Source organism: Elgaria multicarinata, chromosome 7 (genome assembly GCF_023053635.1).
Source record: "Elgaria multicarinata webbii isolate HBS135686 ecotype San Diego chromosome 7, rElgMul1.1.pri, whole genome shotgun sequence".
Taxonomy (NCBI): Eukaryota; Metazoa; Chordata; class Lepidosauria; order Squamata; family Anguidae; genus Elgaria; species Elgaria multicarinata.
The window spans coordinates 109,554,682-109,569,386 of record NC_086177.1 but is presented as its reverse complement, the minus strand read 5'-3'; the positions used below and the strand labels follow the sequence as shown (position 1 = coordinate 109,569,386).

Sequence of the window (14,705 nt, the reverse complement as noted above, 5' to 3'; positions counted from 1 at the left end):
GCATAATTTCCCAAGTTCAGCCTCTGATCGCTGCAATTAGAAGGATCTCCAATAGCAAGGTTGGGGAAGACCCTCGCCAAAACCTTTAGAGATCTGCTGCTCATTAAAGTGCACAGTGCTGAATTATTTGAACTAATGTTCTAGCTTGGCGTAAGGCAGCCACAGATGTTCATACAATATAGAGTTGTGTAGTGGCAGGAGCCACTACCCCTCATCAAAGACAAGCATCCAGTTATGGAAAACCTAGAAAATTTGAGGGTTGCGCTTCTCACCTTCCCCAAAGGGTAGTAATGATCAGGCAGGCTTTTACAGGGCTGGTTTCTTTGTATGGAGTACTGGAGATGTGTGACGTTATTACAAAAGCTATTTCTTTATCAATGTACAACTCCAGCAAGCGGAAGCAGGCAAATACCAAAAACCAGCAGAATGTCCTTGGAGCTCCCGAAGGCTTCCTCTTGCCAACCAATTACAAAGAATTCAGACTTCTTTCTCTTTCCCTGGCTGCATATGAGAACTGCATACGTGTTCAGAGGAGGGCAACCAGGATGATCAGGGGTCTGGAAACAAAGCCCTATGAAGAGAGACTGAAGCAACTGGGCATGTTTAGCCTGGAGAAGAGAAGATTGAGGGGAGACATGATAGCACTCTTCAAAGACTTAAAAGGTTGTCACACAGAGGAGGGCCAGGATCTCTTCTCGATCCTCCCAGAGTGCAGGACACGGAATAATGGGCTCAAGTTAAAGGAAGCCAGATTCTGGCTGGACATCAGGAAAAACTTCCTGACTGCTAGAGCAGTACAACAATGAAACCAGTCACCTAGGGAGGTGGTGGCCTCTCCCACACTAGAAGCCTTCAAGAGGCAGCTGGACAACCATCTGTCAGGGATGCTTTAGGGTGGATTCCTGCATTGTGCAGGGGGTTGGACTCAATGGCCTTATAGGCCCCTTCCAACTGTACTATTCTATGACTCATTTCACATCAATTTCAAATGACGTGAACATATCCCTTTCCCAACCCCAAACAGAAATGTGATCAGGTGCACCATGACTGGGAAATGTTCACTTCTGGAAACATGTAAGTGTGCAAATGCGTGCTTCCAAAATTACACTCCCCCCTCCCCCAAGAAATGCATTTTCATGCTTTACCCTATGGAAGGAAAGTGCACATTTGGTGTGTGTGTGTGTGTGTGCTTGGAAAAGTGTGCATTTGTTAAAAACTGAACACTTTTCCTGTTTTTTAAAAAAATGCATTCAGAATTGAGAATAAGCAACAAGAAGGAAAACAGAGGACCTCAATGAGCTCAAACATTGTTTGTTCTCTTATTCCTAATGTCAACGCAGCTAGTAGCCACCAGACACCGAGGCCAGTAATGTTCATTAACCAAGCATCTTTGGCTACTAGACCTTACAAAAGCTAGGAGATTATATTTTCTTCCCTTGAGGGAATGCAAGACCATTCCCATCCCAATGTCAGGATGGAACACATGCGAGTCAGTTCAATTAAAACTTTGAGTAAAATTATATTATCTCCTCTTCCAGCAGAAAAGGGAGGGGGTGCTACTGCAGTCATTTCCTGCTTGTGGGTTTCTGTAGGCATCTGATTGGCCACTGTAGAAAACAGCATGCTGGGCTAAATGGACCCTTGGTCTGATCCAGCAGGGCTCTTCAGAAGTTCATATGTTAAGTTATTTTTCTTCCTCTCCATTTCTGTCTTGCTTGCTTTCCAAACACAAATACCTCTCCCCAACGCTGCAAGCTATCTGAACAGGCTAGCAGGTGAAGTTATCACATTTTCACTTCATCACTCATGTCACAGTGAGATAATGATGGAATAAATAAGCAAGAGATGAACTCAGAGCTGACAAGTGATTATGGAAACAAAATAAGACTCTTTCCGTCTTTGTCCACTTCAGGTGACTGTTCGCAGACAAGGTGTCCTTTGCTAATGTCTGGTCTTATTATTGCTTCCTGTATCATGAAACTAGTTCCAATTGGGCAGGTATCTTTAAATGCTTGGCACTTACTTCCAAACCGCTGCTTGATAGTTTTACTATCTGAAGCTTCTAATCTGCTGTATCTGCTTTTGGTTTCATTGCAGAATTGAGAACCAAACGCTACAAAGTGTGTGTTGTTTCCTGCTTTTCTGCTACATAACCTCTAGGTGGCACTGTGGTAGCACACAATAGCATGATTACACATGTGAAAAAAGTATATTCTTTTGCTTTCACAGACAATACCACATTTTCCCTGCTCTAAAAAAAATCATCAACAAAAGTGCTGTTTAAAAACAGAAGTGAAACTGGAGGGTCACAACGTCACCTAAACAACCTGTAAATGACTGTGCATAGGGAAGGATGAGCAATAGATGCCTTATGTAGAAAAGCTCCAACTCATTAGGGTATCAATCAACATGATTATTGTAGTTCTCCATGACTGAGGGGCATAACATTTGGTACAGCCATAGTCCAAGGCACATTGATGACTAAGAAAGTCTGACTGTGAGCATTACCTGCCCACCCCCAACCCATGATATAACCCCAAATTGCTTAAGCCCTTCCACACTGGCAAAAGATAGGAAATTTGATGCACAAATCATTTTGAGCAGGGACCATCAGAGTGTGCTTCAGTTGGAAAACCCCGCCCCAGGGCTAACATCTTCACCTTGTGGGGAAGAAGGAGCTGTTGGTTTGCCCCTCCATTGGGAGATGAGAGGACGGAGCAGGGCCTTCTCACCAGCCTAAACAGTCTCCTTAATTTCTTTTTATTTTCTCCCTCTTCCCTCCCCATCCACTTTTCCTTGTGTGTCATGTCTTTTTTTTCCAGAATGTAAGCCTGAGGGTAGGGACTGTCTTCTTTATTGATACATTGTAAGCCGCTCCGAGATCCTTTTGGCTGGGGTGCGGGATAAAAATACTCTAAATAAATAATACATAAATAAATCTGATTACAAAAAAAATGCTTAAAGTTGGAGGCACTTGGACAGTTCTCCCTCAAAATCATGCCCATTAAGGCACTGGAAAGCCAGTGTGATCTAGCGGTTATAGTGTTGGACAGGGAGACCCAGGTTCTAAGGAGCTCCCGGGGTGACTGTGGGCCAGTCCCTGACTCTTAGGCTAACCTACCCCATAGGGTTGTTGTGAGGATAAAATGTGGATGATGACCATGTCCACCACATTGGGCTCATTGGAGGAAAGGTGGGATATAATTGTATGAAATAAATAAATAAATCAAATAATTATTTCCCACCACTCAAAAAGCTGGAATTTGGTACATTCATAGTCTAAGGGTGCAACCCTATGGGTTGCACTCCCAATAGGCAGAGGGCTGAGGGTTTAAAGCCCCCCAACTATCCTATGACCTGCCAACGAGAGCCGTTTGAAATACAAAAGGCAGCTAGACAGGCCTCTGAGCCCATCTAGCTGACTTACCTTTCAGAGGGAGTGAAGTGGAGTGGAGTGGGGAGGCCATAGAATAATGCAGAACTAGCATTGTCTCTCCCTTCCCTTCTCCACCCACCAGCATGCCCTCCCCCCATTCTCGCCTCTGATTTCTCTTACACGGTCACAGTTATGACCCCATAAGAGAAGCTTTCCTCAGCTACTGGGAACGGGGAGGGGAAATCCATCATTTGATTTCCTCTGTGCTCGTAGTTTTGTCTAGGTGTGCAGAAGAAGAGGTCCACGGCATCCTATGGCACCCCAGATGCTGTCTAGCAGCCATAGCATTGTTCTCTCTGGTGGTGATGAGGAACATGTGGTTCTCCAGGTGTTGCCAGACTGCTCCTCCCACCAGACCTAGCCAACATTGTCAATAGTGAAGGTTGGGAGCTGCAGGAAACAACATCGGCAGGGCTGGCGCTGCCATAGAGGCCAGTCAGGCGGCCGCCTAGAGCTCCAAGGTAAGGGGGGGGGGCACCGAACGCCATGCCCGGAAGTCACCCTCCCGCTCCCAGAGCCATTCTAGCCAAGCAAGGGCAGCTTCTGGGCGTGCCGTTCCAAAGCTGCCCTTCCACTCCCCCACCCCAGCGTCCCTGGCTTGGCTTTGTCTGGGCGCCCACCCAGCCAAAGCCAAGCTGGGACGCTGGGGTGGGGGGGGCGGATGGATGGCTCCATGTTCTGACGTCTGGAATGCCTGGAGCCGCCTTCCCAGTCAGAGACGCTCTTACAGAGCGCCCACCCCAGTCGATAGCCCCGCCCGTCGCCTCATGTGGCACTTCCGGGTACGTCACCCGAGGCGAGGGAAAGGTAACGCGGCCTCCATCCCTGCCTGTCTCTGCCTACCTGGGGTGGGGTGGGGATACGCTGGGGGGGTGGGGGTGAAAGCAGCTCACCTTGCCTAGGGCACAAAATAGCCTGGCACCAGCCCTGAACATCTGGAAGGCCACATTTTCCCCACCCCCTTGGTCTAAAACATCCTAATTGCTAAATGAAATGCTAGAGACATTTGTATACAAATACACAAGCAGAGAATACAAGGAGGCAAACAACATGCACACGCCTAGCAAGGCAGCAGAGCCACTACCGCCACGTCAGACCCTCATAGATCCTAAGATCCTTTCCGTTTTCCAGCAACTGTTCAGACAGCTCCGTCAAAACCTGACTTCCCAAAGCCAAAGCACGAGTCTCAGTAAAAACCTTTTATTGCAGTAATTCCAGTAATTAGCTGTAAGCTACAACAGTCACAATAAAGATCCACAGAGAACAGATTGCAACGTAGTTCCTTGACCAGAATCCGTTTATGAGCGTCTCAACGAAACACCCAGTCAGCCCTGAGTTCAGCACAGAGAATGAATCCAAACAAGTTTACAGTTCCAGCGAAACCAGGAACTTTCCTGGTTATCAAGATGTTGCTTCCAGCAAAGTCTGCTGCCTGTTGCTCTAATTTAAATACAGGGGATTGGCTGCTAAAGATCAATATCAGACGTTCGATCCTGGCCAGGAAACCTTGCTCCCAGGTGGTTGCTGGCCAAACCGATCCGCTTCCTGATCCGCTCCTTTTCGATCAGGTCTGCTCCACTCTGGGTCGATCTGCCTCCACTCCGCTCTGCTGCAGAGCTCCGGATCCGGATTGGAGCTCCGCTTTTCCCCCCATAGACTTGCATTGCAAAGGTTAAATGCCTATAACTTTTTTAATTTTCAAGTTAGAAACATCAAAATGGGCACCATGATAGCTTCTAAATAGATCCTTATTCATGCCAATTTTGAAGGAAATCAGATCATTCCCTGATTTGGGGGGAATATTTAAATTATTCCCCCTCCCATTTACAGAAATGCAGTGATCTCCATTATTTTTTAAGCTACACATATGGAACTGAGCACCATGATAGCTTCCACATAGATCCTTAGGCATGGCCACTTTGAAGGAAATCGGATCATGCCCTGATTTTCAGCGATTTTTAACATTTTAACCCTCAACCATTCCCCCAATTTATAAAACTGCATTCATCTCCATCATTTCTCAAGATACAGACATGTGACTGGGCACCATGATAGCTACTCAATCAATCCTTGTTAATGCCCATTTTGAAGGAAATCATATCATGCCCTGATTTGGGGGGAATGTTTAAAGTCAAACCTAAATCAGAATCTTCCTCTCAGGTTAACCACTTCAAAAATGAGCCCAGGGAGAAAAGTGTCTCTGTATGCCTCTGGCTTAGTCCCCCCTCCAACACTGGGATTGGAGGATGCTTCATGGGGTGATTACTTATCATCACGATTGGGAGATGAAGCTGTCTATCAACATTGAAAAAAGCTTCCCCCCTCCAGCTTTTTACCCATTCTATAAAAATTAATTGCAAGCAAACCACACAACGTATATTTTTGAAAATCTACACAAATGACCCCCAATCATCAATCCCTAAGCACAGTAATTTTCAGGTATCTAGCTTTAAAAACAAAGAAGTTATAGGCATTTCTTCGCCCAATGCAATCCTATGTAAAAAACAACAACAACCCACGTCCAAAATGGCGATCGGAGCTCCAAAACTACGCAGAGCACTCCACAAATGAGTGAACCATTTCGCATCGCTGCCCCCCGACGCGATTCGTATCCACCTTTGGCGGAGGCGAATTGGGTCATTCCATTCCCGCTTCTACAACCTGAAATGGAGCGGAGCACAGCCCTACTCTGTACCACCATAAGACGCACCCTGGAACCCACCCACCCCAGCAGAATCCTCCTCCTGCTGCCCTCTTCCCAAAGAAGACATCCCTTGTTGGGAAGCAGGGCCCTCCATCAAGATCAGGTCTCCCAGCTGTGGAAAACAGGCCATTTCAGCATCCTGAGTCTCAACCCCTCCTGGCTTGTAAGCCAATGGAGGCCTGATAGAACGAAACTCTCAAGCATCTGGTTTCCTATGGCTCAGCTTGACCCTACATCTTCCCCATCTGACTCAAATCGCTGTCACATAGTTACCCCACCCCACCCCACCCTGCCTGGGACAATATCTCACAAGCTTTGTTTGTCCTCCCCCACCCAAAACTGAGATTTTTTTCCACATAGAGAGATCAACCCCTATGTTTAGCTGGGATGGGAAGAATGGGCTCTGATAGGTTTCTCCTATTCAGGACACTAAAAAATACTGGCCTATACTTCTCAATGAGGGTCATGACCTGAATATCCTGGGCCATTAATGTTCTTTCATCCAAGTTCTGAGTAGATATTGCATTAGAGCAGCCTTCCCCAACCTTCTGTCATCCAAATGTCTTGGTGGAGTGCAACTCCCATCATTCCCAGCCAGCATGGCCAATGGCAGAATCATTTGTAGACTGTGTCCACTTCATCAACTTCATACATCTGTGCATTTCGTGGACAGTCTCCAGGAAGGCTCATGCCAAGATACATTTATTAGTTCTTAAGGTTCCACAAGACTCTTTGCTATATTCTACTGACAACCACCAGCTAAGATACATCCTCCTTGGTTTTTGTTTGCTTGTTTTTGGTAAAATGGCCCTCTGCCATTTTGCTTTGTCTAGGGTGACCATATGAAAAGGAGGACAGGGCTCCTGAATCTTTAACAGTTGTACAGAAAACGGAATTTCAGCAGGTGTCCTTTGTATGCATGCAGCACCTGGTGAAATTCCCTCTTCATCACAACAGTGAAAGCTGCAGGAGGCCTGCCTTCTTTTGTATCTGGTCAAGAACGCACAGCTCCTGCAGTGTTAACTGTTGTGATGAAGAGGGGATTTCACCAGGTGCTGCATGCATACAAAGAACACCCGATGAAATTCCGTTTTCTGTACAACTGTTAAAGATTCAGGAGCCCTGTCCTCCTTTTCATATGGTCACCCTAGCTTTGGCTGCAATGTCTCGGAAGAAAACAAGGACAGCTACTGCAACCAAATAACCGCATGTGCCGAGGATGCTCAGAATAACACTGTGCCCAGGGCATTTCTGGGAAAGCAAAATGGCGTTCAGCTACTGAGAATAGTGGCAACTGCACTAAAAATAGTAAAAGGAAAGAGAAAGCCATATGCCACGAACACTGAAAAAGCTCCCTGAACTTTTAAAATAATTCCATTCTATTGAAATTGCCCCCAGTTTGGGGGTGGGGGGAGTTGAACATTATGCCCATTTCAAGCTGAAAGGTTTTGATCAAGAATGTTTGGGTTAGCATTGCTAAACAGTAATAGGAATCTAACCTGGCCTATTGAATGTCATATGACTTTAGAAACAGGAGTCAGTTCCTTCTATCCCTTGGAAGCTTTTGAATTGTTGAAGCTAAATATCTTTAAAATAGACCTTCTTGGCAATTCCCTTGTCAGTCTCAGAATTGCAAAGACAGGAACTGTGTCCCAAACGTGAAATGTAAGAGCAGAAAGGATAGGACAATTAGCTTTATTTTATTTCTTTTCTTTTTCATCAAATGACAGCCCCAAAATAGCTTTTCCTGTTCATTTTGATTCTCTTTCAACCCTTTACTGCTTGATCTAAGAGAGAACACCTGGCTCTTAATAGTAGCTTTGTTGCTAAAGCACATGGTGACCCCAAAACCTTGATGATTCCAGAAAAAGTAAATCTTTTGAAAGGCTGGGGTGGTTGCAACTAAAACAGGATTATCTGGCAACATGACATAACCAGAGGAGAACCCCACAGTTGAAGGACCTTTAAACTAAAGTGTTTTCCTACTTGCTGCCTGTCCGTCTGGTATTAGGGCCCTTCCGACATGAGCTTCTTGATATGGGAGCCATTGCAGCCTATGTTCTCCCTGTGGTCCTCTAGTAGAGTGGTTCTGTGTCCTCCTTTGCAGAGGAGGGAACTCTATTTGAAAGGCTGCCAGAGGACCGTCCTCTCTTTGAAGGGTAGTCCTATCCAATTCCAGCTGAAAGATAAAGAATGATAAGAAGGGAGGGAGAACAAGGGCCTTTAAGTAAGGTGACCATATGGAAAAGAGGACCGGGCTCCTGTATCTTTAACAGTTGCATAGAAAAGGGAATTGCATCAGGTGTCATTTGTATGCATGTAGCACTGGGTGAAATTCCCTCTTCAGCCTTTGTTAGACCTACCGTTAAATCCGGGCAAGAGGAGGGGAGAGCCCACGATGCAACTATCATGGTCTGTCGCCCTAGTCCAGACATCAGCGCAATGAGCTCTGGAGGAGAGCCATCACGCCCACCATTTTTGTTGTTGTTGTTGTTCAAGGGCCGGATGCGCACGAACGCTCGTGCGCGCAGGTACTACTTTTTTTTTTAAGGTTTCCCCGATCCCCCCACCCTGCCCCTGATGGGTGCAGTGCTCCTGGGGAGCTCTGCACCTCATGCGCAGCTCCCGGCTCCTCGCGAGTAATCACGTGCGGAGCCAGGAAAAAACACTTACACGGGCCACGCACTCACGGGACCATGGGAAATACCAGGCCAAAAGTGGTGTGCCCATTATCCCAGGAAAAGGGAGGGTTGATCCCTGCCTGAGCCTGGGATCCCCTGTGCGTCATCTGGACGCACAGGGGCGATCCCGGGTATCAGCCCAGGATAACCCCTTGTCTAGCTAAGGCCTTCATCACAACAGTTAAAGCCCTGCCCACCATACCAGATACAAAAGAGGGCAGGAGAGCCCCTTCCACCTGCCCTAGCATATATGGGACAAAGAGGAAGAAGCATCGCTGAGATTGCCACTCAAGAAGACACCCCAACTGATGAGTCTACAGAATCAGATGTAAGGATTTAAAATAAAATAAAAACCCGACCCTGCTCCCCCCCTCGATTCCTCCTGGCCCTCTACTGATCCCCACTACTCTCAGGGAGGAGGGAAGAAGCCTGGACAGGTGGCCACACCTCCAGTGATCTCGGGATGATCCTGAGGCCATGGGAAGAATCAGGTTTTACCAGGGAGTACTTATCCCTGGGAAAACCTGTTCTCATCCCTCCTTCCTCCTGGGAGTCCCTGTGCGTCATTTGAACACGCAGTGACTTGGCCGTGACCAGCCCGGATTTGGGGACTGATGTAGAAACGGCCTTTGTTGAGGGGTTGTTCATTTTTTGCCCTCTTAAGGTGTTTTTTTTTTTTAATCACCTCTGTTGATACTTCCTGTTTTTCTACATGGCCTTGTTTTAGCTCCAGTTGCGTCAGCATTCAGCCTATGTGACATGATGTCAAGACAGGGTTCTTTAGAGAGCCACTCACATGCTCCTTGTAGTTGAACCTTTTCTCTTTTGGGTTGTTTTCATTCTGCCAGAATAAATTAATTTATGTGACCAGCATTTTTTTATCCTTACTCCCTGGATGTGTGCTTTTTCGTGTGCGTAATCAATGGAAGTTGAAGGATGGATGTGTTCAGCCCCAAGTAAAGAAAGTTACGACGTATTGATAAAAAGTTTTCCGTATTGGATTCTTCATTGGGTGAGAGCTGGCAGTTCCAATCTATCAGCATGCCGGACCAGGGTTTCCTGTATCGCTTCAGACAGCAAAGTACTCAGCATCATGTTTTAAACCATAATGAAACATGTCATTGATCAAGTCTGCTCCCAACCTGTGATGGAATCCATCATTCCAGCCAAACATCTGACAGACTGATGTATGGACAATGGGGATGTCTCACCTGATAGATGGCCTGTCCGGGCTTCTTCCTTCCTTCCTCCCTCTCTCTCTCCCTCTCTCTCTCTGTCAACAATCCCTTCAATTGGAAGAAGAGATGGAAAAGGAAGCTTCATTACTTCCCATAGAGATTGTTGCTGATTCCCTTTCATGACTAGGGAAACAGGAAAGAGAATCATTCTGTTCCTTGTGGAGACAATAAATAAATAGTTCAACATGGAAATCAAGTTGGCAAAGAGATATTTTCTTTTCTTTTTTTATTGAAGAACTTTAATATACATCTTTCCATGCAAAGTCAGAAAACACTATTGATACATAACTTAGAACAGAAAACAAATGGCCTTCAGTGATGCCCGCCATCTTTCTTCGCAGGGAAAAGTGTATACTCAACTGCGAGAGCTACCACAAAGGCTGCAAATCCCCATTTGAATCCTTTGCCCATAACTTCCATGAAAGTGACAGGTTTTGCAAAGCCACCCACGAACCTCCATGCTTCATTGCGAAGCCATGGATCCCTGAGACCCCGCCGAGCCAACCTTTCTTGGACATCCTGTAAGGGAGTACCTTCTATCTTCCATTGTCTATAATCAGGAAGCTCCAATTTTTTGTGTTCATGTCCATGTCCCATGCTTCTGGCTGCCCAGTGTCCTTTCATCAGAACTTCAGAGACCTTAACCGGACATGGAAACTGGTCCGTCTTCGTAGCTCCTGAGTTCCCCGAGAAAACCTACCAGCAAAGAGTTATTTTCAAAGTTAGGAAATGTTGTTTCCCTTGATGAGGTGATTCCCACTCCCACTCCGTAGTATCTGTGAGGTAAGATTAAGAGGGACCAGCTAGATGTTACACTACCTGCGTGGTTGCCTAGAAAATGCTGGATATTTATTTAGCTCCTCCCACCCATTCTGTAACATCTAGTACAAGTTATTCAACATCTCATACAATTTGCTCCTCTTGACATGATGACCTTCTGCATACCCTTTCACAGCAACAGCAAATCTGGCCCCAGGTTTGAGGGGGTTCTTGGCCCTGGAGAGCCCTTTCTGGTGTACCAGCCTGTCAGGCATGCTTATTGGGGAGGGGCTGCCATTTATATTCCCCACAATGCCCTAGGACAGCACCATGTAGGGGGCATTGTGAAACCAGAAGTACAGTTTTGGGGGGTAGGGGAAGGGGCAAAGTAGGATGGAAAAGGACACACACAGGGCTGGCGCTGCCATAGAGGCAGCTCAGGCGGCGGCCTAGAGAGCCAAGCAAAGGAGAGCGCCGAATGGCACGCCCGGAAGCCGCTTTCCTAGAGTGGCTTCCAGGCGCGCTGTTCCAAAGCCACCGCCCCCCAACCCCAGTGTCCTGGCTTCGACGCTGGGCTTGGGGGCAGGGCGGTGGTTTTAGAACGGCGCACCTGCCTAGGGCGCAGAATAGTCTGGCACCAGCCCTGGACACACACACACACTGATTCAGAAGCAGCCCTATCCAGCATAGTCATTGATTAGGAATGATGGGAGTTGTAGGCCAAAGCATCTGGAAGGCCACAACTTGCCCACCCCTACTCTAACCACTACACCATGCTGCATATGGGGAGAGGGACTTGTCATAGCAGTTTCCCCTTCATGACCACACCACCAAGGGTATCTTTGTTTTAAAATGCCTCTTATTTCCTATTCTTTTCACCCCTTCCCAGCTCACACTTATCTAGAAACAAAACCGGTTTTGAATTCTGCAGAAGGTGTTATAAATCACAACTGACAGGCACACGAATATAGATCACATCATTGCTAAGGTGTCGCTCCCTGAACTTAGTCCTCATTAAGTTTTGCTCTTTGGACTAAAGTTAGATTGAATTGTATTGTCTGCAGGAGAAAGAGCCCAGGTGTAGCATTTGAGGTTTCCATTAAGATTCTGCAGGAAATCCATTGAAAACGCAGAGGTTTTCAGGATGGACATCAGACTTTTCAAAGCAGGATTCAGAAGTTGTGGACTCACAATATTTGACCTGAATTCTGTTCTTGGTTTGTTGTTGTTGTTGTTCTTGTTGTTGTTGTTTTATGATTTGGTGGTTCTTGAGAACTTCTTATTGTATTTGTGTGACAGTGAAGCGGCTAGCACAGATTGCCTATAGTAAAAATAATAATAATATATTTATTTCTTACCCGCCTCTCCCTTTGGATCGAGGTGGGGAACAACATTAGAACAGGAATACATACATCTTAAAAATTCTTGATTTTACATTGATCTGGATAGGCCTGCCGGAAAAGGCTAGTCTTTAAAGCTGCCTTAAAATCACACAGTGTGTTAATTTTACGAATCTCCTCCGGCAGGCCATTCCACAATCTGGGGGCGACAGAAGAAAAGGTCCTCTGGGAAACTGATGTCAGCCTAGTTTTAGCTGACTGAAGTAAGTTCACCCCAGAGGACCTGAGTGTGCAGGGCGGACTGTATGGGAGAAGGCGATCCCGCAGGTAACCTGGACCCAAACCATTTAGGGCTTTAAAGGTAATGACCAACACTTTGTACTTTGCCCGGAAACTAATTGGCAGCCAGTGGAGTGATTTTAATGTTGGGGTAATATGCTCACCCCTAGATGTACCGGTGACCAACCTGGCTGCCATATTTTGAACTAGTTGAAGTTTCCGAACTAGGTGCAATGGTAGCCCTATGTAGAGCACATTGCAGAAGCCAAGCCTTGAGGTTACCAGCGCGTGCACAACCGTCTTTAGGTCTTCTGACTCTAAGAAGGGGTGCAGCTAGCGTATCAGCCAAAGCTGATAGTAGGCACTCCTGGCCGTCGCATCTATCTGAGCTGGCATTTGGAGCGACGGATCCAGGAGCACCCCCCAAACTGCGAACACAGTCTTTCAGGGGGAGTGTAGCCCCCTCCAGAACTGGTTGACACACCTCCAAACCTAGGTCAGAGCCCTTGACAGCAAGCACCTCTGTTTTGTCTGGATTCAGCTTCAGTTTGTTTTTCCTCATCCAGCCCATTACCACCTGCAAGCATTCATTCAGAGACACACTATCCTTAGCTGATGCTGTTATTGAAGGCATAGTACAGAATCTTCCCTAACATTCTACATGCCCAGGAAAGAAAGCTGGATAGAGTGTGTGAAGACTTATTTGATTCCAGTTTCTGTGAAGGTAGAGCAAATTGTCAGTTTGGCTGGGAAGGAAAGGTCTCATAGCCATAGGAGCAAAAGTAATTTTGTGGAGCAGAACTGTCTCACTTATGAGAGAGAAGGTACTGTGTCAACTAGAGTCTATTATCATGCGTATTTATTTATTTATTTATTTATTTATTACATTTCTATACCGCCCAATACCCGAAGCTCTCTGGGCGGTTCACAAAAATTAAAACCATAGTAAGACAACCAACAGGTTAAAAGCACAAGTACAAACGCGTATTCATATGTACCGGAACCATGCTAAAGTACTTTAAATTATTTATTAATCCAGAAGGAATTTTACTCTTTTTAGTGCCACATTTTTCATCTGTTTTAACTAACTCACAAACAAACATTCAGACCTGGGATTGGGAAATAATTATCTAATCTTTCAGGATTAAAACACAATTGAGTATTCAGTTTCATTTATTGAGAAGATGATATTTAAAAGCAATTTTTGGCTGTCCCTCTTTTCATTTTATAGCAGGTATTCCCATTCATTGAGGAAAAATTACATTCGGTGGGATTAAGGGAATACTTGCAGAGAACATGGAGTAAGGGGAATACACAAAGCAAAATCAGTGTCAATACACCCACCCCCTTCAACACACACCTTAAATTAAAAAGTTACATAGTAACACAAGTCGAACTGCATGAATCATATCACCGTATGTAAATAAAGCTAATAGGCGATAACGTTAATTAGCAGTGTAAAACTTTCTCTTTTTGCTCATCATTCATGAGACAGCAGAGGTACTCATTTGCAAGGATTAATTTATATTTTAATTAGAAATTTACATATATATATATATATATATATATATATATATATTTGGCAGCTTTGCAGGGGGCAATTATCAATTCCCAGTATGTTTTAAGACTTTTCAGTTTAAATGAACTCTGTTGGCTTTTGTAAGTAGTTTGAGAACACTTCGTCACCCTCTGCAATCTGGGGCCATGACATGCCTCCTTCCTTTTTTTCTCCCCTGTTCCCACCTGTGACCTTTCGATTTTGTAAAAATGGTTCCAAGGCAGGCACTGTAAAACATGAAGGATGATTTGGAGCTGCTCCCCAATTTGGATGCCATAAAGCATTTGTGTTAAATATTATTGGCAGGACATGCCTGTGCTAAAGTTCAATTCTACCTTTTAATTTCTGAAATAATGAACTCACAGATGCAATAATTCAGACCGTTGTATATGTTACAAGAACGGGGTTGAGAAAATTATTCCATGTATAAATATCTTTGAAATGAGCTCTGCGAAACAGAGGTTAAATCGAGTTTAATTATCCACTGCTTATATAGCCTTTTAACTGTACAGAGTGTTTTATAGTACTTGTTAGGGGTGTGCACGGACCCCCCGCTCCGCTTCACTTGCAGATCCACCATTTTCCGGATCGGGCCGCTCCGCCCCGCCCCCGCTCCGCCCACTTCCGCTCCGCTCCGCCCGGAGCTCCGGATCCGGATCCGGAGCTCCGTTCCCCCCCCCCCATAGGCTTGCATTGAAAGCTAAAAAATT

At 45.7% G+C, this 14,705-nt stretch overlaps 1 protein-coding gene across 1 annotated transcript; it reads right to left on the bottom strand.

Moving 5' to 3' along the window:
• Nucleotides 1-10,281: 10,281 nt before the first annotated feature.
• Nucleotides 10,282-10,703, bottom strand: LOC134401186 (NADH dehydrogenase [ubiquinone] 1 beta subcomplex subunit 3-like). Its single transcript, XM_063129927.1, has one exon. The coding sequence runs from the start codon at nt 10,681-10,683 to the stop codon at nt 10,372-10,374; it is 312 nt and encodes a 103-aa protein (XP_062985997.1). The 5' UTR covers nt 10,684-10,703; the 3' UTR covers nt 10,282-10,371.
• Between the last annotated feature and the right edge of the window lie 4,002 nt (nt 10,704-14,705).

What these genes read in the sequence shown, in the direction of transcription:
- LOC134401186 (XM_063129927.1), bottom strand. Translation starts at nt 10,683, where the DNA reads ATGAAAGGACACTGGGCAGCCAGAAGCATGGGACATGGACATGAACAC.